Source organism: Parambassis ranga, chromosome 16 (assembly GCF_900634625.1).
Source record: "Parambassis ranga chromosome 16, fParRan2.1, whole genome shotgun sequence".
NCBI lineage: Eukaryota > Metazoa > Chordata > Actinopteri > Ambassidae > Parambassis > Parambassis ranga.
This window is the reverse complement of record NC_041036.1, coordinates 786,961-810,209: the sequence shown is the minus strand read 5'-3', so window position 1 is coordinate 810,209 and position 23,249 is coordinate 786,961. Positions and strand designations below refer to the sequence as shown.

At 52.0% G+C, this 23,249-nt stretch overlaps 2 protein-coding genes across 9 annotated transcripts; one reads left to right on the top strand and one right to left on the bottom strand.

Annotated features, from left to right (window-relative positions):
* Positions 1-20,632, bottom strand: slc4a7 (solute carrier family 4 member 7). Of its 8 annotated transcripts, XM_028426208.1 has the most exons (27): positions 15,898-16,355; positions 13,098-13,179; positions 12,592-12,732; positions 12,373-12,511; positions 12,039-12,199; positions 11,755-11,943; positions 10,630-11,013; positions 8,589-8,707; positions 7,724-7,881; positions 7,554-7,641; positions 7,325-7,471; positions 7,153-7,256; positions 6,909-7,083; positions 6,594-6,727; positions 3,259-3,504; positions 3,068-3,173; positions 2,863-2,914; positions 2,753-2,782; positions 2,531-2,644; positions 2,264-2,425; positions 1,942-2,189; positions 1,791-1,859; positions 1,543-1,716; positions 1,334-1,465; positions 1,114-1,184; positions 907-1,014; positions 1-664 (listed from the first exon to the last, which is right to left on the bottom strand). In XM_028426208.1, exons 1-27 carry the CDS (start codon positions 15,952-15,954, stop codon positions 583-585), a joined length of 3,672 nt encoding a protein of 1,223 aa, XP_028282009.1. In that variant the 5' UTR covers positions 15,955-16,355; the 3' UTR covers positions 1-582. The 8 variants fall into 8 exon arrangements, with proteins under 8 accessions (XP_028282009.1, XP_028282007.1, XP_028282006.1 ...); XM_028426206.1 differs by lacking the exon at positions 15,898-16,355 and adding an exon at positions 20,404-20,632 and having other exon boundaries at positions 1,942-2,193; positions 2,753-2,914; XM_028426205.1 differs by having other exon boundaries at positions 1-661; positions 1,942-2,193; positions 2,753-2,914; positions 15,898-16,346.
* Positions 4,059-5,235, top strand: LOC114448948 (complement C1q-like protein 4). Its single transcript, XM_028426213.1, has 4 exons — positions 4,059-4,212; positions 4,569-4,619; positions 4,690-4,818; positions 4,899-5,235. The coding sequence occupies exons 1-4, from the start codon at positions 4,074-4,076 to the stop codon at positions 5,198-5,200; spliced, it is 621 nt and encodes a 206-aa protein (XP_028282014.1). The 5' UTR covers positions 4,059-4,073; the 3' UTR covers positions 5,201-5,235.
* Positions 20,633-23,249: the final 2,617 nt, after the last annotated feature.

Below are 23,249 nucleotides of genomic sequence, written 5' to 3'. Positions count from 1 at the left end.
CACACACACAGACACACACACAGGCGCCCACACACACACACACACACACACAGACACACACACGGACACACACACAGGCGCGCACACACACACACACGGACACACACACAGACACACACACACTGACACACGAACATCCTAAATCAGCATGTTGGATTAAATAAAAATGGCGTCGGACCTTCGGAGGTGTCGAGCCTCGTCTGCTTCATCAAAGCAGAAACTGAAGATTTAAAATCATAAAATCAAACTTCACATGAAAAAAAAAAAATGAATCGGGCGCCGTCTCTCCGTTCCTTCAGCAGCTGGTTACAGAGCGGCAGCAGACCGCTGCAGCACAGACCACCAAAAGAAACCGCAGGAAGCCATTTCCTGGAGAGGCGGCCATATTTGCTCCCAGAGGCGGAGTCTCTGTGTTTCACCATAAAACGATGAGAAAATAAAACGTTCACCTCGTCCGAGGATGACGAGTACGGCATGCCGAGGTGAAGCCTGACTGGTCCACCCTTGACCTTTCACCTCAGAGAACACAGTGTCCTATCGGCGGCAGCAGCTCCGCCTCCTCGCCGTCCTCCTGCCGCTGGATCATAGCGACGTCTCGGCGTGCACGACTTTCTGACCGTCCTCGCTCTCCACGCTTATCTGGACACTCGGCAGCTTCTCGCTGCTGGAAGACAGCATCATCACCATCATCATCATCACCATCATCATCATCATCATCATGCAACAAGCGCTAGCAGCTAGCTGCAGCTATTGTTAGCATTTCAGCAACCACTTCCTGCAGCTAACAGCTAGCAACCCTTTAACAACAACAACCTGAGAAGCATCCTTAACACCTGCTTGCATCCCAGGGGGTCATGTGACTTTATTCCACAGAGAGCCAATCAGAGAGGATCTGAGTGGGTTTACCTGCTGCAGCGTTTCAGAGCTCTGCTGCTGTCAGAGTTCATGGCAACAGATTTCCAGATTCCACTTTTGGCCATTTCATCCGAGATGTTGACCTCAGACGGGTCCAAGCTGCACAAAACACACACACACACACACACACAGACACACACACACGTTACTCTCTGCAGCACGGTGTGTTTACAGCAGTGTGTTCTGTTATTAACTCACCGTCGTTTGAGGATATCTCCTCCGTGGTAAGGCGGCTCATCCTCCACATCATCCAGCATCCTCTCAGCATCCTGATGCGTACGCACACACACACACACACACAGAGACACACACACACACACAGAGACACACACACACACACAGACACACACAGACACAGACAGACACATGAGGCTGCAGCAGAGTCAGATGGATTTCTGATCCAGCGTCTTCCTCCTACCTCCTTCTCCTTCTTTTTCTTGTCGTCCTCCTTCTTCTTCTTGCTCTCTGGTATCAAATCGTCCAGCCAGCTCAGCTCTCTCTTGGTGAAGCAGAAGTCCAGAAGCTTCCGGATGAAGACAAGAGCCAGAACCTGCAGAGGAGCAGGGAGCAGGAGGTGAGCGGCGGAGGTGAAGGAGTGATAAAACCTTTGGTCTCTGTAGGGCTCACCATCATGGGGAAGATGACGGCGGCAGCGGAGGCCTTGATGACCCAGAGGACGATGAGGCAGGACAGCTGTACCACGGTGAAGATGTGGACCTTCCACAGAGGGACGTAGCGCAGGTAGATCAGGTCTGGCTGGTGTTTGGGCGGCATGCCGAACAGCTTGATGCGGTCGAAGAGCTGAAGAACAGAGGTCCACATCAGACAAAGACACGTCACACAGAAAGCAGCAGGACGGATGGACGGGGACAGACCTGGATGCCTTTAAGCGAGGACACGCCCATGTAGAGGAAGACTCCGTACAGCACCGGCATTGGGATGAACTGAGAGGACAGACAGGACACAGTTAGCCTGAGACACACTGATGCTCCTCTGCTTCTGTGAGGATGCGGTGGAGGCGTTTACCTTGAGGGCGGAGGTCATGAAGACGGAGCAGCCCATCAGGACAAAGATCATGAAGCCGGTGACTCTCTGCTCTCTGATGCCCAGGAACTTGGGCTGCTCGCCGGGCGCCGCGCACTCCGACTCCAGCTTCAGGCTGTTGACGTGGGAGATGGAGAGCACGGTCGCTGCCACGAACCACGGCAGGCCCATGATGGAGCACACGCCCAGCATCAGCGCCACCACCAGCAGGTCCAGGTGATAGCCGCAGCCTTTCTGCGCACACACACACAGAGTAAGCTAAAGATCCTCCATGTGAGACCGGCAGACAGAGACCCGTCCTGACCTTCAGCTTGTTCTCCTTCCTGTTGACGATGACGGCGGTGATCTGCTGGTCCATAAAGATGAGGATGGTGCAGAGCAGGGCGGGAACAGAAGCCGCCAGCAAGGTCCACCAGGGGTTCGGTCCGAGCGGGGAGATCAGCCAGCCGCGCGTATTCGATGTGGGCTGAAGATGACACACAGTTAATCCGTCTGCCAAACCCAGCAGCTGACCTCTGACCTCACACCCTCCACACTCTCATCCAATCATCCAATCACAGGCAGCCGTTACCTCGAAGCGGTCGGGCACGTTGAGTTTTGGTGACGGAACTCCCACCAGATAGTCCACCAGCACCATGATCATGATGGTGAGGAAGACGGCGAAGTCGCTGATGGTCGATCGCACCTGCGTGCACCAATGAAATGATTACAACCAAGAGGTGTCAGAGGGCGGGAACGTCAGGGTCAGACAGGAAAAGGTTCGGGCATCACAGACAAGGACGGACAGACGGACCTTGGTGGGGAAGTATCTTTTGGTCTTGAACTGTTTGAGGAAAGAGGAGAGGAAGAATGTGGTGAAGAAGAGGATGACGGACCAGAAGAGGACGTCGGGGACGTACGGACCGTCGTGGCTGCAGGCCGGGCCCACGAACTCGCCGTTCAGATCCAGACATTCCTGAGGACACAGACAGAGAGGGTGAGGACCTGCAGTTCCTACGGTGGCCACTAGATGCTGATGTTACACAGACTGAGGACAAACATGTTTCTAAATAAACATGTTCCTGTGACAGAGGACAGAACTGGTTCAGAGGACAGAACTGGTTCAGACCTTCACGTCCAGCTGCTCCCACTGGATGTTGTCTGACGTCAGGTTCCTGCTGCTCCACATCTGTCGGACAGCAGCCGTGGCGTTGGCGGGAGGAGAACACTGGCACCTGAGACACCGACAGGTGAGACAGACACGCTGAAGAGACCTCAGCAAATCCAGAACACATGAGGAATGAAACCCGTCCCTCTTACGTGTAGAAGGTGAGGTTGTCCAGCTGGTTGTCCATGTTAATGGGGAAGACCTCGCCGAGGTGCACCAGCTTCTCCAGAGCCTCGTAGATGAAGATGATGCAGATGAGGGCGGCGAAGGCCTCCTCCGTGAAGCGCGTGATGTAGCAGACCAGGGAGCTGGCGTCCGTGGCGACCAGTACCAGGCAGAGGAAGGCCGTCCAGAGCCCGATACTGGTCCTCAGAGACAGGTAGGACAGGCCGTAGTCACTGAGGACAGACAGAAGACACCATGTTCCAGAAAAATGAAAAAAGAAGAATATTTTAGTTTTTATTTCACAAGAAAGAAAAGAGAGAGAAGAACTTCCAGCGTGCTGCACTGACAGCAGACTGAACGGGTCACTGAACGCTGCCCTGATCAATACTCAGCAAACAAACACTAAACTCAGCTTCTGATTGGACAGAGTGAAGGTCAGAGTTCAAAGACACAGCGGCCTCTGCTCTGCAGCAACCAGAGTTCACGTGGTGGTCCAGGTTCTGTCTCAGACTTGTGTGACAGGTTTGGTTCCTCTCTGCTGTGATCGGTCTGAGGACCAAACAGACGGGCTGAGACAGGAAGTGATGTCACAGCTGAGAATGTATGCAGTACAGCGACGAGCTCAAAGTCTGGTCCGCTGTCAGGAAGAGACAGACAGAGACAAACTACACACAGTGTCCATCGGTACGTGCGTGCCTGACCTGTGTTATCAGTGACCCTCAGAGTCAACACTGACTCAGGATAACCTGGGCCGATAAAAGGGCCGCCACCTCCCCGCTGTCCTCACTCAGCAGACACAGCCATGTCTCGGAGCGTCCCTCTCCTGCTGCTGCTGGCTCTGGCCTGCCTGGCTCGGCTCGGCTCGGCCCAGACTATGGACGGCCAGGAGGAGCTGAAGAGGTTGCAGGCGGCCGTGGAGGAGCTGAAGGCCGAGGGGAGAGGTGAGGCTGCTCAGAGCACGGGTTACTGCGGAGCAGGGTCGGTTAAAGGCGGGTTAAACATTCTGCAGACAGCGGGGGTTCCTGCTAACCTGTTACTGTAATGTATGACACAGTAATCTGATTACTGATAACGTTTTGGTACGATTAGGGTGTCAGGAAGTTGTGCACTCGCCGTAACTCATTTCTCATATTTCTGTGGTTACGTTTTGGAACACATTACAGTTCAGAGGGTGTAATATTGTAATGTAACTAATTACATGATTAGATCCATTGACCTTTCATGGCCGGGTGTGTTTACATAGTTTCGCTGTGTGTCAGCTGAGAGTCTCTGACTTTGTGTTCCTTTGTGTCGACAGCGATGAACGAGCGTCTGCAGGCGGCTGAGGAGGAACTGAGGAGAATCAGAGGTGAGACCCTGACGTGACCTGTGCGGACATGAGACGCTGTTCTGAGGATAAATGTCTTCTTCCTGTGCAGAAACTCCTAAAGTGGCCTTCAGCGCCTCTCTTGGAGGGAACGGCATGGTGAAGACCACATCTGGCAACAAAAACCTCATCTACAAGGACGTCCTCACTAATGTGGGCGGAGCTTACAACGCAGAGACAGGTGAGGAGTCACGATGATGGAGAAATGACGTGTCAGTGACGACACTGTGCTTCATCATCCTCGTCATCTTCCTCCTGCAGGTGTGTTCACCGCTCCTGTCCGTGGAGTCTACTATGTGCGCTTCACAGCCAACGCTCCCACCGACTTCACCATGAGCGCCGTGCTCTACAAGAACAACGAGCAGGTCCAGCTCATCGTCCACGAGCAGCCGTCCGGTGAGGGCAGCGACACGGCGTCCAACGGCGCCGCCCTGCTGCTGGAGGCCGGTGACACGCTGAAGATGGCGCTGTGGCACAACACGCAGATCTGGGACAACAGCAACCACCACAGCACCTTCAGCGGCTTCCTGCTGTTCCCCATGTCGCGTGTTCATGAAGTCTGACAGTGACCTCACAAAATAAAGATCTTTGAAACAAACTAAGATGGCCGCACCATTAAATCAGACAGCATACGCCACATCTAAAGATGGCTGACCTGTCCACACATGCTGCAAACACAGCCATGACTGACAGGTCACATGACCTCCACAGATGGCACTAAATCACAACCATTCAATGTTTTCCTGATCAGACTCCTTCACTCTGCCAACAGGGGGCGGGGCTTATTATCTAGACTGCACCAAGCCACCAGGGGGCGATCCAGATATCTGGGCTCCCCTCCTGGGAGCTGAGAGTCTGTCTGTTTATGTCAGTGTACTGAAACTGGCTGCAGAGGGCGCTGTGGGACAGTGAGTGGAACAAAAAAACATATTTACAAAAGGACAAACAGCATCGGTGATGAATCAGAACTGACTCAAATACAGATGAAGCTGATTTAGCCCATGAAACACTAGCATGCTGCTAACGGCTGCTGATTGGTCAGTTCAGGTTAGGACTGATGGGGACAGGAGGTCCTCCCTCCATGAGTCCTCACATATATATCTGTATAGGGGCTCTGCTGCTGCTGGCTGATGTGTCCAATCAGAACGTGGCTTGTTGTAGAACAAGACTTTAAATGATTAGAGAAGATCTGTAGTTTCTAAACCTCCTTCCTCCTGGACTCTGCAGGGCGCCCCCAGGGGGACAGCAGGTTTGAAGAGTGAATGTTCTCGGCCCTGTTGTTCATCATCACTCTGTTCCTGCCCCTGTGGGACCCTGACAGACCCGTCACCCTATAAAATGCCAACATGACGTATCAGGAAGTCAAAACCTGCTAAAACGCCACGACGCTGTCTGTCTGATAATAATAAAATAAACGGCGCCCGCCCGCTTTGTTTGGTTACAGAGTCGAGCAGCTGAACAGGTGAATCCGACGTTCCTCCAGCTCTCAGACCACCAGAGACTCTCTCAGTCCACCAGAGACTCTCTCAGTCCACCAGAGACTCTCTCAGACCACCAGAGACTTTCTGACGTCTTTCCCGGAAACATTTGAATTTCAAAAAGTAGAATAATGATGTAATCTGTGTGGAAATGGAGCAGGTTAGGAAGGATTTATGTAAGTGTTACAGTTGTTGTAATCACAAAAAGCCTCCTGTAATCCCCCAAACAGCCAAACAATAAAATCAACAATGGGAACGGCTGCACCTCAGAGAGTTCAGGAGCACAAATGTACTCTGATCCAGAATAATCTGCGACACGTCGCCCTCTTACCTAACCAGGTTTATACAACACATGATGGACTTCACCCCTCACCTGCAGGGGGCGCAGCGCCCTCCTAAAGCCGAGACACCCGGGTCTCTACCTGAGAGTGATCCAGGTCATGTACAGAAGCTGAGGTAGAAAGCAGACACGACTCACCAGCAGAACTTAAAGAGGATCTTCTCAAAGACCAGAACTGGACCGGTGCTGCCCAGGATGGTGAGAGGCTGACCGGCGAACAGAGAGTAGGCCACGCCCGTCAGAGACGCCCCGAACAGAGACTCTATGGCACTCTAGAGACAGAGGGGGGGTGAACACAATGAGAGGCTGTGGGTGCAGCAGAGAACTGAGCTACGTGACAATGTGAAGGTGGATGTTGCTGATGCGAGTCTGTCCGGCTGGTCAGGTGAAGCTCCACAGCGGCGTCTCGGCCGCTCTCACACGGCGCTCTGTGTGCGCTCAGCTGCTCCTTACTATGTTTCCTTTGGTGGCTTCTCCCAGCAGGCCTCCGAACGTGATGACAGGCGACATGCAGGCACAGTAGAGGAAGAGGATGGACGCCAAACACTGCAGGCTGAGGGCGTCTCTGACGTCGCTCCACAGGAAGGGAACTTTCCTCTTCACGTCGTTCACCAGACCCCCGAAAATCCTGACAGAGGACGAGTGTTATCGGCTTTATCGGCTCCATTGTTCTGTCTGAAGTCTGAGCTACACACACCTGCCCGTCCTCTGCAGCTCCGGACCCGTGTGATGCTCCACCTCCTTTGTTGTGTCGGTGCCGTGGGCGGAGCCGTTAGGGGCCGATGGCATCTTCCTCTTCTCCTGCAGACACAGCTGGTGTTATCACCACAGATCATGTGACTAACGGACATGGTGGGTGCAGGTCTCACCTGAGACGGGACGCTCTTTGGCGGCTCGATGCGGATGCTGGGGTCCCACTCGCCGGGAGGCAGCACGGTCACCTGGTCCAGGAACTCGTCGATCCCAGACAGAAGGTCGTTCCTGTCCTTTGCCTTGTAGGCTACATCATGGAAGATCTACCAACATCAACGCCACAGAGAACATCTCATCAGCCCTCAGGTTTGTTCACCTCATCTTTATAAACGGCCGTCCTCTCACCTCGTCTGTCATCAGCGTGGCGATGGAGCGTCCGATCTCGTGGTACTGTGGACCTTTCCCAAAGGGGCCAAGCAGCAGGAAGAGAAACCTGGACGGACAGAAGGACACACAGAGTCCAGGTGTGACTGCGGGGCTCGGATCAGAGTGTGTGAGTGTGCGTGTCTGTTTACCTGGTGGGCACTGGCACCTCCGTGAGGCCGGTCAGCAACACTGCGGGGGCGAGGCGAACAAAGGCGATGATGGGCCGCTCCAGGAAGTCCACTTCACCCACCAGGACGTTGGAGGCCTCAGCACCGGGAGGAATCTTCTTCATGAAGTTCATGTCCACCTAAAAAAACACATGCATGCACATTGCAACAAACAGTTAGGAACTATTTTCAGCGGCGGATTGATCCACATTCAGGGGATGGTAATCAACATAATGACAGTGTGTGTGGAAACCGTCCATCCGGTCCAGAAGCTGCTGTTTAGATCAACAACGCCACAACACTGACACATCATGGCTGAGGGGGGGGGGGCGAGATTTTAACACGTCACTGAACGCCAAACAGCCGCACAGAGCATCACCACGACGACGCGTCACAGCACAGGCCACTGATTGACGGACAGCCAGTGATTGACAGGTGAGCAGACTTACTGTGGGCTTCCTGCCGGCCGCTGGCAGCAAACACACACAGTCGCAGTCCTGCTGAGAAACAAACGGGTCACCCTCCCACACACACAGCTTCTCACTGGCTCGTTGTCACATGACAACAATTTAACCACGCGTTCTCCATCAGCAGCTCACAGGAAGTCATGACTTAAAAACAAAACTGTTTCAGCTGAAACGAACAGTGTTGGAGCTAAAACAACAAAACCTGGATCAGGTGCTGTGCATAATCCAGAACCGACAGCAGAAGAACTTCAACCCAAACATGCTTCAGCACCAGCTCCCAGACTGAAGCCTGGAGGGCAGACTGGGTCCATCTCTGATCGGCCTCTCCTGCTCATATAACTGCAGTTAGCGTGTCACTGTGTGATGTCATCAGTCCTTACCTTGCTGAAGTCCACCGTGCTGTTCTCCCGGCTGCCTCCGTTCCCGCCGTTGATGCGGCTCTCGCCGTTTTTGTTGTTGTCCAGGTTTCCAGGAGCCGACTGGGGGGACGCCAGCAGACCTGCACAGACGGAGACGGACGGTCAGTCCACAGCGCGGCTGCCTGATCCGGCGGCCAGCGTGCCCACGTGAACGCAACCTCCCAGCTCCTGCAGAACCAGCCTGAACAGTCACAGTCAGACATGTTTGATGCATGCAGTTAGTGATAAACTACATTTCATCAATGAGTATGTTCAGGCCTTTTCCTCCTAGCTCCACCCGTCTGAGCTACACCTAGCTCCTGTAGTTTGTATTAACAGACCCCGCTGTGAGCCTGAGAGGTCGAAGCTGCACCTGACCCCTTCAGATATGATGGCACAGGAGAATCAAATCAAAAGAAGAGCAACAGGAAACTCAGAGCTGCATGCAGAGCGGGAGCCTGAAGCTGGTCCTAACGTTCAGTTTGGAGTCAGGTCGTGTTACACGGAGGCGTACGGCCAGCTGGGCACTGCTGAGGACACACGAAGGTCAAAGTTTCTACGAAGAATAACTACGTACACTGACATATATCTGGAGGGAGTGAGTCTCACACACACACACACACACACACTGAGTAGTATCTTTCCTGGAAGCTCTTAAAGTCATGAGGGCATACGGCGGCTTTAACAGCGATCAAAGGTTCAAACCAAAGTTCATCAGACAACAGAGAAGTGAGAGGAAGCAGCAGCAGTGTGAGATTAACAGATCTGATGATGTGGATTCAATAATCGACAGAATATGATGTGACAGGATCTGACTGGATGTTTGCTGAGACAGACACACACACACACAGACAGACACACACACACACAGACAGACACACACATACACAGACAGACACACACATACACAGACAGACACACACACACACAGACAGACACACACATACACAGACAGACACACACATACAGACAGACACACACACACACAGACAGACACACACATACAGACAGACACACACATACACAGACAGACACACACATACAGACAGACACACACACACACACAGACAGACACACACATACACAGACAGACACACACACAGACAGACACACACATACACAGACAGACACACACACACACAGACAGACACACACACACACAGACAGACACACACATACACAGACAGACACACACATACAGACAGACACACACATACACAGACAGACACACACATACACAGACAGACACACACATACAGACAGACACACACATACACAGACAGACACACACATACAGACAGACACACACATACACAGACAGACATACACATACAGACAGACACACATACAGACACACACATACACAGACAGACACACACATACAGACAGACACACACATACACAGACAGACACACACATACAGACAGACACACACACACACAGACACACACACACACAGACACACACAGAGACACACACACACAGACACACACAGAGACACACACACACACACACAGACACACACACAGACACACACACACACACACACACACACAGACACACAGTGATTTTCTCAGGATGTGATGTGTGTAACCAGTTAATCTGTGTGAGGTTCGGACCCTCTGACAGTCGAGACGCTTCAACCTGAGAAACCACAGCTGCCGACATGATCCACACACACAGTGACATCACAGCCTCCCATCAGCCTCAGGTCCAGTTACAGCATGGATATCAGCCATGACGGTAAATGTCACATTGAACAGACCGAGCTTCACTGCTGCTGCGTTCGAGTGCAGTCAGAAACAGAACTTCTCTAGAGATGAATATTTGATTCGACCTTTGTTACAGTAATACCAGGGTTTAGAGCTCGGCCCTCTGTCAGGTTGTATAACTGCTGCCCCTTCCTCATGTGAGGAGGAAGTGTCTCGTCTTCCTCACAGCATCTGTCTGCATGCTCCCTGTTAATTCTACCATCAAACCAGGCGTCAGTCTCAGCAGGTCATTAGTGCAGAGAAGCTGTGACCTGTGTGAGGAAACAGACGATCCCGGCAGAGGAAGTCGTCCTCTTTGTCCTCCAACACTTCCTCTTCCTCTTCCTCTTCTTCAGGCGGGTAAACCACCACCTCCGGGATCCCTGCTTCTCCCAAAAGGCCCTCAGGAGCAGAGGACCGGCGTGGAGCCCCAGAGGGGGTGCTGGCTGAGGGCGGGGCGTGGAAGAGAGCTCCGGGGAGGAAGGAGGGGCACGGCTCAGAGAGGTGGCGGCCATGACGGTACAGGGTGGGAGTGCTCTGGGCTGAGGAAGTAGAGAGGAACCACCTGAACAGGTGGGAGAGGCCAGGGGCGGAGGCATCGTAGGAAACGTCAGAGCATCGACGGAGGGAGAGACGAGAGGAGGACAGACCCTCCCCTGAAGAGGAGAGGGAGAGCGATGAGGTAAACGATGCTCATGCTGCGAGCGGAGAGGAAACAACACCCGTCAATCAAACTCAAGCGGTGCGACAGGTCAGCCATCTTGTCTGTTAGAAGCGCCTCCTGTAGGTCAACTACAAGAACACAGTGAAGGCGTCAAACCGAGGTGAGCAGGTCGATCATTTCCACACACACACACACACACACACACACGCTCCAGCAGGGCCAGCAGAATTAAAACATTCCTCACAAACAGGATTTATGGGTCCGGATATTAAAACGCTGACTCATCACATGGTATTAGCTGGTTATTAGCTCGCCGACTCAGCGGGTCAGCTCAGAGCTGAGCGCCTGCTGCGGACAGCAACGTGCTCTCAGTAAATGATTGTCGGAGGTTAGATCATCAGGTACAGGTGAGAAACACACCACCATGATGCCATGCACCAATCAGAGACCAGGCGTCTTGCCACCCCGTTACCTCCATCAAACAGGACTCTGAGCTCTGCCGGGCCGAAAGGGACTGAGAGCAAAACTTTCTGAGAGGAAACGTCACTTCATCATCAAACATTCAGTGGAAAGGAGCAAAATATACACAAAGGTTCAACAATTTTAAAATCATCCACTCAGTTCCACCTAAAAACGTTTCTGTCCCAAAAATATCAGATCACCTCGGATCACCTGCAGGGGGGGGGGGGTCTACAGAGCGACTTTCAGGAGGACAAGAGGTCTGAGGTCTCACCGTTTCGCTCCAGCAGGTGGGGGTCGGAGTGTTTCTTGCCTATGTCGGCGAAGGAGCGGACCAGCGGGATGCGATTGCTCAGCTTCTTCTCGTTCTGATGGTGGTGGCGCCGCAGCATGGCCTCCCTCACCTTCTCTCGAACGCCCTCCTCCAGCTGATCCGACGCCAGCATGCTGTCAATCACCATGTCTGCGTGTGAGGAGGACGAGAGGTCAGCGAGGAGCCGCTCTGCAGTCAGCTGGTGTAGTGTGTTTAAGGTGGAGGTGCGACCGTGCGGCGCTGACCTGCGATCTCCTCGATGGTGTTGGCCCTCATGTCCAGCAGCACGGTGCCGTTCAGGATGCAGGAGCGCAGCTCGAACAGGCTGTGCAGGGACAGGGTCGCCACGTAGGGTTTGCTCCAGCGGTCCCCACCGTCCTCCACGTCCTCCTCAAACTTCAGCCACCTAAACACACACACACACCTCCAGTCCTAACAGCCCACTGAGACACTCGTGGTGTGACCGTTTTATTTGTTACAGACTCTCGTCAGTCCAAACTGACATATTTGGACATAAATACTGTGACATCATGAAGAAGAATGAGAGCAGGTGGTTAAATAAAGATCGGGCATCCTCACCTGGCCGTCTCCTTCCACTCCTGGATGTCTCCGTCTCTGAAGGCGAGCTCGTCCAGCTCGGTGAACAGGTCGTGGGGGATGTGCTCCTCATCGTCATCCTCCGTCCCAAGAATGAACTGCACCCTCTGAGATGGTGTGTCTGCAGGCACACAAAGACACACACTCCATCACCACCATCCTGTGCACAATCCAGGCGTGAGCGCGTCATTAAATGCCGACCGTATGTGGGCGACTCTCGCCCGTCCTCCCGGTCTGAGCGGTCCCTGCGCTTCCGGTGGTGCCTGTGTCCTCTGTGACGATGTCGTCTCCGACTCTGGCGGCCCAAAGGGACGTGAACGCCGACATACACCGCCCTGTGACCTGAGGAGGACACAGAGCGGTTACCAACATCACAACAATGAACAAGCAGGACGCCATGATGGAGTCACTGTGAGCAGCAGTCACATGACCAACACTCAGAGAGTCTCCGTCTGACCTGCAGCTTCCTGCAGCTGGTTTCTGTCTGACCTGAGTTACTCTGCACACACACACACTGCCTGCTCTCTGCCTGCAGACAGGATGGAGCTGTGGGGCTCAGAGGGTTAACACTGCTGTTGACTTTTCATATTCAAAGCAGGGAGTATAAATACAGGCCGGGTCATTCTTGCTACATTCTGTTTGAGTGTAAACATACTTGAAGTTCCTCTGCTTCACGCTCTGTGTGTGTGTTTGTGTTAGAAACTCACTCTCCAGTTCCTCTTTCTCAAAGTTGGTGTAAAGGGTGGAGCTGGTCTTCCCCTGGTCCAACACCGCCTCCTCGTCGTTCCCCTGCCACACACACAAACAAATCATGTAAAGTTTTACTGACAGGAAGCAGCTCTCACTCAGGCCCCGTTCACACTGGAGGAGGTCAGTCCAGCTAGATTAGGGTTGAATCCAGATCGCCTTTTAGCTGGATACGTTCACACCTATTTTCAAATCACACACGTGTCCGCGCTCAATCCAGCTTAACCCGGCTTCTTTGTTGTCCTCCAAACCACTAGGTGGCGCCTCGTAAAATACAGAGTGTGTTCAGGCCGTGGTAGGACCGTGTGTGTGCATGCTTCGTGCGTTTTTTCTTTTTTTTGGGTCAAAAACCAGTTTATTCCTGCTAGCTGTCGTAGTTCGATGGTTGTTTACATGCGGCTTATGTACGTGACCCAGACACTGTGTTCGGCTTTGTAAACCTGTGAGCACGCTGCATTTTTGAACCCCAACAACAACAACAAGGCTAAAAAAAACGACAACAAAAACTGCAGTCCCCTCAGTGTCCACTAGAGGGGCCCCTGAGGGCTGGCACATTTTGAACTTCAGCAGGGTACAAAGTTAGCTTCAACAGTAGACGACCTTCCTGAAAGAGCTGAAATCCAGGGACCATGGACCCTGTGAGGGCTGTCCCAGGTCACAATGGGCCCAGGTTATATTATGTTCTGGACATCAGGGCGGCCGACTGGAAGTGGCCCAAAGACCACTAGTTTGACACCCCTGCTGTAACTGGATTAGGTTTAGGTGGACTGAATGGACAGTCGGAGCCTCCCAGACTCAAAATGGCTCTCACAAACAAAGGGGGGGGGGCACATGCTGGTCCACACTGCTGACACACAGGAAGTGGTCTGACAGCTGACAGAAGGAAAACCTGCGACTGAGATCCTGACCTAACAAAACACAGACACATGGCGCGTGTCAGACAGGAAGTATAGCGTCACTTAACTCTGTTTGTACAGGAACACACAGAGCTCTGCCTCTGAAGTACAGACACACACATGCCTGGTCAGGCCTCACACCTCAGAAACCTAAAAACACTCCAGAACAACAATATTAACCATGTGTTGACTGCACTGAGAGCTGGAGCGACCTTCATCCTGACAGGAAGCAGCATTCTGATGATGCAGCGAAAGTGTAGATGGCTGCGAGCGCCTGAGAGCAGAGTGATGGATTCATCCGGTTCATCGGGGTTAAATATAGATTTCACACACTGCTGGACACACACACACAGCTCAGAGGATTCGTGCCTTCCTGTCATCACAGCGTCTGTTATCACACAGGAAACGTGCCGCCTAGGCTCTTCTGTTCAGTCCAGCTGCAGCGCTGACATCACCAGAGAAAGAAACAGCGAACACAGACACGCTCAGAGGGTTCTGAAGCTTCCTGGAGGTCTGTGACGTACAAAAACACGACCCAACCTAAGCTACACATCATTCTGCAGGTCTCACATGTGAGCAGCAGTCACATGACCAACACTCAGAGAGTCTCTGTCTGACCTGCAGCTGATGCAGGCCGTCCTGCTGGAAAATGACTGTGTTCAAAGTTAGCATGAGAAGCTAACGACAAACAGAGGAGCAGACAGCTGAGGACACACTCTCGCACTCCGCCTGCGGCACCACATGTGAGATACGACAAAGATAATGATCAGAGCAATGAATGCAGAACAGATCATCTGGTGGAAACATTCAGTTCGAAGTTTCTAAAAATACAAAATCCCCCGAAGGAGTCTGAGGACTCAGACTTCATGAGGACACTGAGGAAGAAGCGAACATCCAGACCTGACCGTACCTCCATACACTCTGACACGTCAGGAGTGACACACACTTCCCTGCAGACTAAACAAACTCTGTCTGGTGTGGATATTATTTCTAAAACAGCCACTTCTGAAGAAGTAACTACGGAGAAACTGAACCTCCTGAACGTCAACAGCCTTATTCAAACCAGGAGGGGCTGCAGAGAGGAGAGCAGAGTCTACAGTGATCTGAGGAAACTTTAACTCTTTAATTTAATAAAACAAACAGTATATGATCACAAGGAGGACCAACACCTGTGAGGTAGCTTAAAGGTGGGCTCACTGATGTGGTCTGATGAGTCCAGACTGACCCTGTTAATGAGTGAGCAGAGGAGGATGCTCCCTCATGCCTCGTGCCTGTGGGTTCAGCCACGTTAAGAAGTCAGCTGACCACCTGCATGCACTGAATGAGCAGGTTTTTTTAATCAATGGCACCTTAATCCAAGGTAACAGGGCCAGGGTTCATCAGGCTCAGACTCAGACCGTCCTGCAGGGAGCGTGAGGCCTCATCCGGTCCCACAGAGTCCTCAACGTCATCATCGATCTGAATGTTGTGATGAGACGACAGTGTGAGTCGAAGCTACAGGAAGCTTCTCAGAGCTGAGACTGAGGGTGGATTAATGCTCCAATCCCAGATTACATGTAATAACTTTCAGAACCCACCTCTGCTCACACACTCCGCTGATTCATGTGCATCATATTTCACAGAAACTGGAAATATCTCTGCAGATATCAGAGCCGGGGGCAGGAAGTGTGTGTGTGTGTGTGTGTGTGTGTGTGTGTCTGTGTGTTTTCAGGAAACAAGAACTTCAACTTAAAACTCCTGCCTGAGTCTTTGGTGTCAAACTGTGCAGTAGAAGCAGCTTTACAACAACAACAACAGCAGCTTGTCTGTTTCCGGCCCGGCAGCCTGAGGCAGCCTGAGGCTGACTGCGTGCATACATACATACCAGCGACATGGCTCGAGCCACCCTCTGACTGGCAATGTCTCCCCAAAAGTCTCCCATCGCAGCTCTGCCCAAAACACAGCCGACAGCTGTGTGTGAGAGGAGCGCCCCTCAGGGAAAGCAGAAAAACCGTGAAAAGTCTGCAGATCCAGGAGACGAAACACAACAGCAGGACGTCCACGCAGGACCAGCGAGTGAGTCGTTGTCCTGCCAGCAGATCCTCTGTGGCTGCAATTTGTGTATTTATAGCAGAGCCTGTTGCTTCACCGAGCGAGTCTGCAGACACAGCAGAGGAGGCGGGGCCGCTGACGCCTTGTCCACGCTTCTGAGCAGGAAGAAGACAAACAGAGGAGGTCACACCGGACTGCTCCTCTGCTCCGTGTCCCCTCACCGAGACAGAATCTCAGAGGAGGTCACACCGGACTGCTCCTCTGCTCCGTGTCCCCTCACCGAGACAGAATCTCAGAGGAGGTCACATCGGACTCCTCCTCTGCTCCGTGTCCTCTCACTGAGACAGAATCTCAGAAGAGTCAGGAGGCATCAGGTGACTCTTTCAGTCATGAGTCAGAGTCCCAAAGTCAAGTCCAAACTTAAGTCTGAGAGGGGAAACAAGACAGCGGGCTAGTTTCTGGTGCTCCTGAACATGACGTATTCCCAGCATAAAGTCCTCCTGCAGCACAGGAACCACTCTGAGGACTCAACACATCTTCGGTTAATAAGCTGGAGGCAGGACCACAGCTTCAGCAGCAGATCCTTCTTCATTCTAAATGTTGGAATTAAAATTCTCAGATTTTCAGACTATTTGGCTCACACGATGCATTCAAAGACCGTTGGAAAGGTCAAAGTCTGATGAGTCCTTCCAGCTTTCACGGCCTCTGGCAGTGATGTCCACTCACTTTATTTTATTAAGGACAGATCACACTCCCGTCCCCGCGCTGCAGAGGCGGTGGAACTCGTCTGTCCTGCAGTAATCGGAGTCTGGCTGGACAATTAGCTGTCCCACCTTTGGTCTCCTGGCTCTGCTTTTTAATCTCAGTGATGTGAATGAGGCCAGACTCTGTGTGGGAGAGTCAGGTTGCATAAATGTGATTTGCTCCGAGGACAAATCACCAGCAGTGGTGGTAGGAGTAAACGAAGTGGTCTCATGTTTCTGTGTGTCGCTGCTTTTTGTCTGTAAACAATGAAAGGTTTCCACTTCACCACGGCGACGCAGCCTCCTCCTCCCCGTACGTGCCTCAAACTGACTGCCAGTGCTTTTCCACTTAGCTCAGGAATCCTAATGACGAGCAACATCAGGCCACTACATGAACACATGCAAACAAACACAGCACATGTGAATAACATGGTGTCTGAGGAAACAGAGTTAAAAACACTGTTTTAACCCAACTCCTTCTGTTAGGGTGCAGGACCTGGCTGTTCCATCTGCAGAGAGCCCCTTATGGGACAGGAAGTTTAGACGGTGGGAGTTCTGACCCCCCCCCCCCCATTCCTGTCAACAGCAGAGTGACATCATCAGCCTGTTCACTGGCTCCCATATTAGGAGACCAGCTGAGAGGACAAGGCACATGTGGACCACAGCGTGTTTACTAAACACACCAGGAGCTGTGGGAAAATTCACACACTCACTTACAGACACACACACAGACACACACTCACAAACAGACACACACACACACACACACACACACACACACACACACACACACACACACACAGACACACACACACACACACACACACACACACTCACACACACACAGACACAGACTCACAGACACACACACACTCACAGACACACTCACACACAGACACACACACACTCACTTACAGACACACAGACACACACACAGACACACACTCACAAACAGACACACACACTCACACACAGACTCACAGACACACACACTCACAGACACACACACAGACACACACACACACTCACACACAGACACACACACAGACACAGACACACACTCACACACACTCACACTCACACACACAGACACACACACTCACAGACACACACTCACAGACACACTCACACACAGACACACACACACAGACACACACAGACACACACAGACACACACACACAGACACACACAGACACACACACACAAACACACACACACTCACAGACACACCAACACACACACACTCACACACACACACACACACACTCACAGACACAAACTCACTCACACACACACACACAAACAGACACACAAACACACACTCACAGACACACACACACTCACACACAGACACACACACACAGAGTCCCAGTCATTGGTCAATGAGTTGTTTTTGTCTGGGTTGCGCCTGCTGAGGGTAACACTGTCCTGCAGGTGTTCACACCTGTGGCCACAGGTGACCTTCATCCTGAGCAACACATCCCGAGCAGCTATCAGCCCCCTGGTTCCTTCCTCGAGGAGACATGTCTCAGTTGATTCAAACACTGAAAGGTAGTGATTAAATGGTGAAACCTCATAGTGCACTCAGTGCATCATCATTAACAGTGAGGTACCAGCCACAGTCACCACATTAGCAACAGCACTGAAGCAATTAACGCTGCTGAGGAAGAGGAGGGAGGGACTTCTGACAGAAAACACACACAGTCCTTTAACTGACTAATGACTGCTCCGGTTACACACCTGCTTCCTGTTCAGTTCCAATAAAGACCAACAGAAGAATCAGAGGATGAACCCTGGACTTTCACTTTCAGTCTCAGGCGTGTTCATCACAGATTCTGTGCTTTAACGTCTCTACACCTTTATCAGCAGGCAGGTTTCCCATCAACCCGAAGGACAAACCCGAGTCCTGCTCCTGTGACAGGACGTCCATCCTCTTTAGTTTTGTCTTCTCTTGTGTCCCTGCAGACTGAGCTTCCGCTCTGCTGGGATCTGGTCTAACAACCAACCGGAGAGCGACCAGGCGCCTAAGGAGCGGTGTGCTGACGTCAACACGAGTCATCTGGGATGCCTCAACACCAGCAACCTGCACGCACAACAAGTGTGTGTGTGTGTGGCTGGCTGTGTGTGTGTGTGTGTGTGTAGCTGGCTGTGTGTGTGTGTGGCTGGCTGTGTGTGTGTATGTGTGTGTGTGTGTGTGTATGTATGTGTGTGTAGCTGGCTGTGTGTGTGTGTGGCTGGCTGTGTGTGTGTGTGTGTGTGTAGCTGGCTGTGTGTGTGTGTGGCTGGCTGTGTGTGTGTGTGTGTATGTGTGTGTGTGTGTATGTATGTGTGTGTAGCTGGCTGTGTGTGTGTGTGTGGCTGGCTGTGTGTGTGTGTGTGTGTGTGTGTGTGTGTGTGTAGCTGGCTGTGTGTGTATGTGTGTGTGCGTGGGGGGGGGTTCTGGTTTCCTCTGTCCTACAGCCATTATTCAGGAGTGTTGACTGGCACACATACAGGCGCCACCAAGGAAACGGCGACAGCTCACGTTACCAGGACGACTCCAGGCCGCTTCTGTTTGAGAGCCTCATGTCATCACGGAGTCAACATGGCCGACCTCACCCGGTCACCTGCTCTCACCGGCTGCTGGGGGATCAAACACAGCAATAAATGCTGTGCCACTTCCACCTCCGCCTGCAGTGGACAATGACCCGCCGCAGCCGCCATGACAGCTCACATTGTTCAGAGCATAACAATAACTATCAGCAAACGCGACAAGTGTTCATACATCAGACCTGACGGCACTTCCTCCCAGCACAAAGGCCGACCGAGGTCCCTGTGCTTCAACACGAGCTCGTGGCTCACCGAGCTGCAGCTGCCTGAGCCTGCGGTCGGCCGGCTGTAACAGCTCTGAGACTGTATGTTCAGCAGCAGCGGCCTCTGAGCGGCCTGTGTGGCTCATTCACAGACACCTGAGCCGCCATTGTTCCCCCTGCAGGAGAGCCGGCCCACGTCAGCAGGTCGCTCTGTGTCAGAGGTGTCATCCATACCGCCACACACACGTTTCCATGGTAACAGCAGAGCAGCATCCATCATGAAGAGGTCAAAGGTCAGCAGCAGGTTTATAAGACAGAGCATCCCACACACACTATAACAGAATCACGTGACAATAACACAAGCTGCAGCAGACTATTGATTACTGATCTGATCACGTGGTTTAACTCTGAGGCACACAGACAGCTGAAATCAGAAGTGATCAATAACCCAGCGAGACACATTCATGGTGTTTATGGACGCTTCGTCACGTGATGTCGCGTGTCTGGATTAAAGGGTTCTACCGTGAAGTTCCGTAAAGTTCTCTTCCTGCGCGCGCTCACTTCCTGGCAGCAGCAGCGTGCTCCCTTAAAAACAAAGCGCTCGGCTGCCTGTGGTTACTGAACGGGTTAACTAGCCCTCTGCTCATCATCAGACACGTTAACCAGCTCGGAGTCGGAGCCCGGAGCTTCTCCCGCCTGCTGACACCACCCTTTACCTCCGAGCTGCACTTTCCTCCGGCTGCGGAGCCGCTGAGGAGGCGCTAGCCGCCGGCTAACAGAGCAGGAGGAGGAGCGGCACTTACAGATGTGAGGAGCGGTCTCATCTGCTCGTTCAGCTCTTCCTCCATTTCCCACAAACCGCGGCTGCTCTCCTCACAGGTGAAGAACAAGAAGAAGAAGAAGAAGTCCTCAGGTTCTCCCTCAGGTTCTCCCTCAGGTTCTCCCGCAGGTTCTGCCGCAGATCCTGCTTCTTCTTCAGCGCTTCTTCTCCGCCACTTTTTTACTACTGGAATAATATATTAACTGCAGCTGCTCAGCCCGCCTCTCCCTGACTGACACCCAGCTCCTCCAATGACGTAGCGGAGAGGGTTTTACTTCCACCAATCAGTAAAGGGGGGCAGCTGAGTGGGCGGGGCTACAACCCTAACAAAGCATGGGAGCGCTTCCTGATCCCCTGAGGCTGGAGTTAATGAGCGGAACTCTACGCAAAGTAACCGTTTATCATCATTATTGATCATTGATTCTTCTACTGGTGAAGAGAACAGAGTTATTGACCTCTGCTGCGTCACTCCCACCTGCTGCAGGGGTTAAAGCCAACTCACAAAAACAATATGATAACTACAGTAAAATAAAGAGGGATAAACCAGCTTTACACCAAACACAGCTACACATGACCAGAAGCATGTGGACACCCAGCCCGGGTGTTTCAGGGCCTCCTGTCAGCCAGTCTGATCAGGTTTGAGTGGAGGTCTGGTGTCCATGAACATGCCAGGATACACGGATCGATCGATCAGGGACAAGCAATCAATAATGAGTCAATCAGCAGCTGCAGGTCTAACAGCACCTGAGGTCTCACCCACTCCCTGTGAACTCTGCATCATGTTTCCCAGCGTGTAGGCCGGCCCCTGAACGCACCGCGGGGGGGCGCTGAGCCGCGGATGGAAAACAAACTGATAATTGTTAAATGAGAATTAAATGGTGAAAGCAGCTGAACCGGCGGCTAATCTGCGATCAGCGTTTCCCTCCTGCTGTCCCGCCGGCCGCTGTAATCCTGACAGATTATTCCATTACAGTAAAGTCATTGTTGTCCACACAAAGACCCCCCCCCCCCCACACACACTGTTCGTATTCAAGTTTTCTACAGAGAATAAAACAAGAACCAGGAGACGCCTGCAGACGGAACCGAAGACAAAGTTCACCGTCAGTCCGGGTCTTTCTTCTTCTGCCAGGGCTGTTCAGTGTGTGGAGGGGGGGCGTCATGTCTTCAATAATCCACTGTCATTAAAGGACATGAAAGAAACGTCATGCATGTATTTATTTATCCTGAGGAAAATAACAGAAAATCCTCAAACATCACAAAGAAGACTTTGATCTGAACAGACTCTGACATGAATAAATATGAAGGAGAGAGTCATTAACACCTGTACATGTGTGAATTCAGAATGAAACATCAAAGATATGAGAACGTTTCTCGTACGTTCTCACTTCATAAAACAACTCAACAAACTGCTGACGCTCAGCGTGGCTCCGCCAGAAGACAGGACCACTGACACTGACCAGTCACATGTGTATCTCAGACCTTGTTATGGGTTAAACTGTGTGACTGTGTGGGGTTAAAGCTGCAGCTCTCGCTCTACTTTTCATTACCGGAGCAGATTAAGCTGTCGGCAGGAGGCCGGGCCCCGCTCGGCTCTCTAAATTAATATTTCAGGTGACCTCTGACCTGCTGTGAGTTACACAACTACCTCCGCCTCTGTGTTCACACTACATGAAGATGTGACGCCAGGCTCAGTCTGTTCCTACATTACTTTGAAAAATCTTAAATCATCGATAAGTATTTGAGCAAATGTATTGAACTGTGCAGGAACAGGAAAAGAAGCGTCTTATTGTGCAGCTATGTTAGCAGCTGAGGTACCCAGCACCTGCTACCTTCACTTGCTACTGCAATTATTAGCCAAACGCCTCTGCACTGTCACAGTTTACCAGCTTACTTTGTACTTAGGCTACAAAATCTGACCAATAATACGATAAACACAAAGAAATAAACAATAGATATATTCAGAATATCCAAACACACGAAAATTAATGCGAAATCTGTGTAAAGTCCTTCTTACAGCTAAGATACGCAGATTATAAACTGCAAATGTGTAATATTAGATTATTATTAGATCTTCTTTAAGTTCTTTAAAAGCCTAAAAATTCACACGTGTTCAGCTTTGCTTCAGCAGCAGACTTCATGGATGTCCTCAGTGTAACCACGGTGACGTTAAGAGTCAGTCCAGCTGACCAAAGACGTGTGGACAGTCACCTCCAGTCTCCTGTTCAGTCCCTGCTCTGCAGGCTCAGGAAGTCCTCAGGTCCAGCTCTGATGCCGGGCCATGAGGTCCGGCTCCTCCACTTCCTCCCACTGCTTCTGAGCTGGAGTATGAATGGCGCCCTCTGGTGTCTGCAGGTGTCCTGTCATCCGGCCAGGCGGAGGCTCCTCTGACGCTGAGGGGGGCTCGCGGTCAGCAGCCTCCTCAGGTGAGTCAGCAGCAGGTGCTTCATGCTGCCGGGCGGCTTCGGGCCAGCCAGAGCAAAGGATTCTGGGAGCTCAGTCCTGTGAGGTGCAGAGGGACTGTGAGTAAACAACTCCACTGTTATTCAGTGTGTGTGTGTGTGTGTGTGTGTGTGTGTACCTGTGGAGCCTGCAGTGATGTCTGCAGCAGGGACAGGGGCCGGGGGACTGATAGGGGCCTCTGGGGGCCCTCAGGTTACTGGACAGGGCGGAGAGGGAGTCTCTGTAGATGAGACCACGACGAGATGATGTGACAGGACAGTGATGACACGTGGCCAGCTGAAACACACCCACACACACACACACACAGAGACAGACACACAGTCAGTCAGCTTTAGAATAAATAAGATAAAAACATGAGGAGCGTTATTT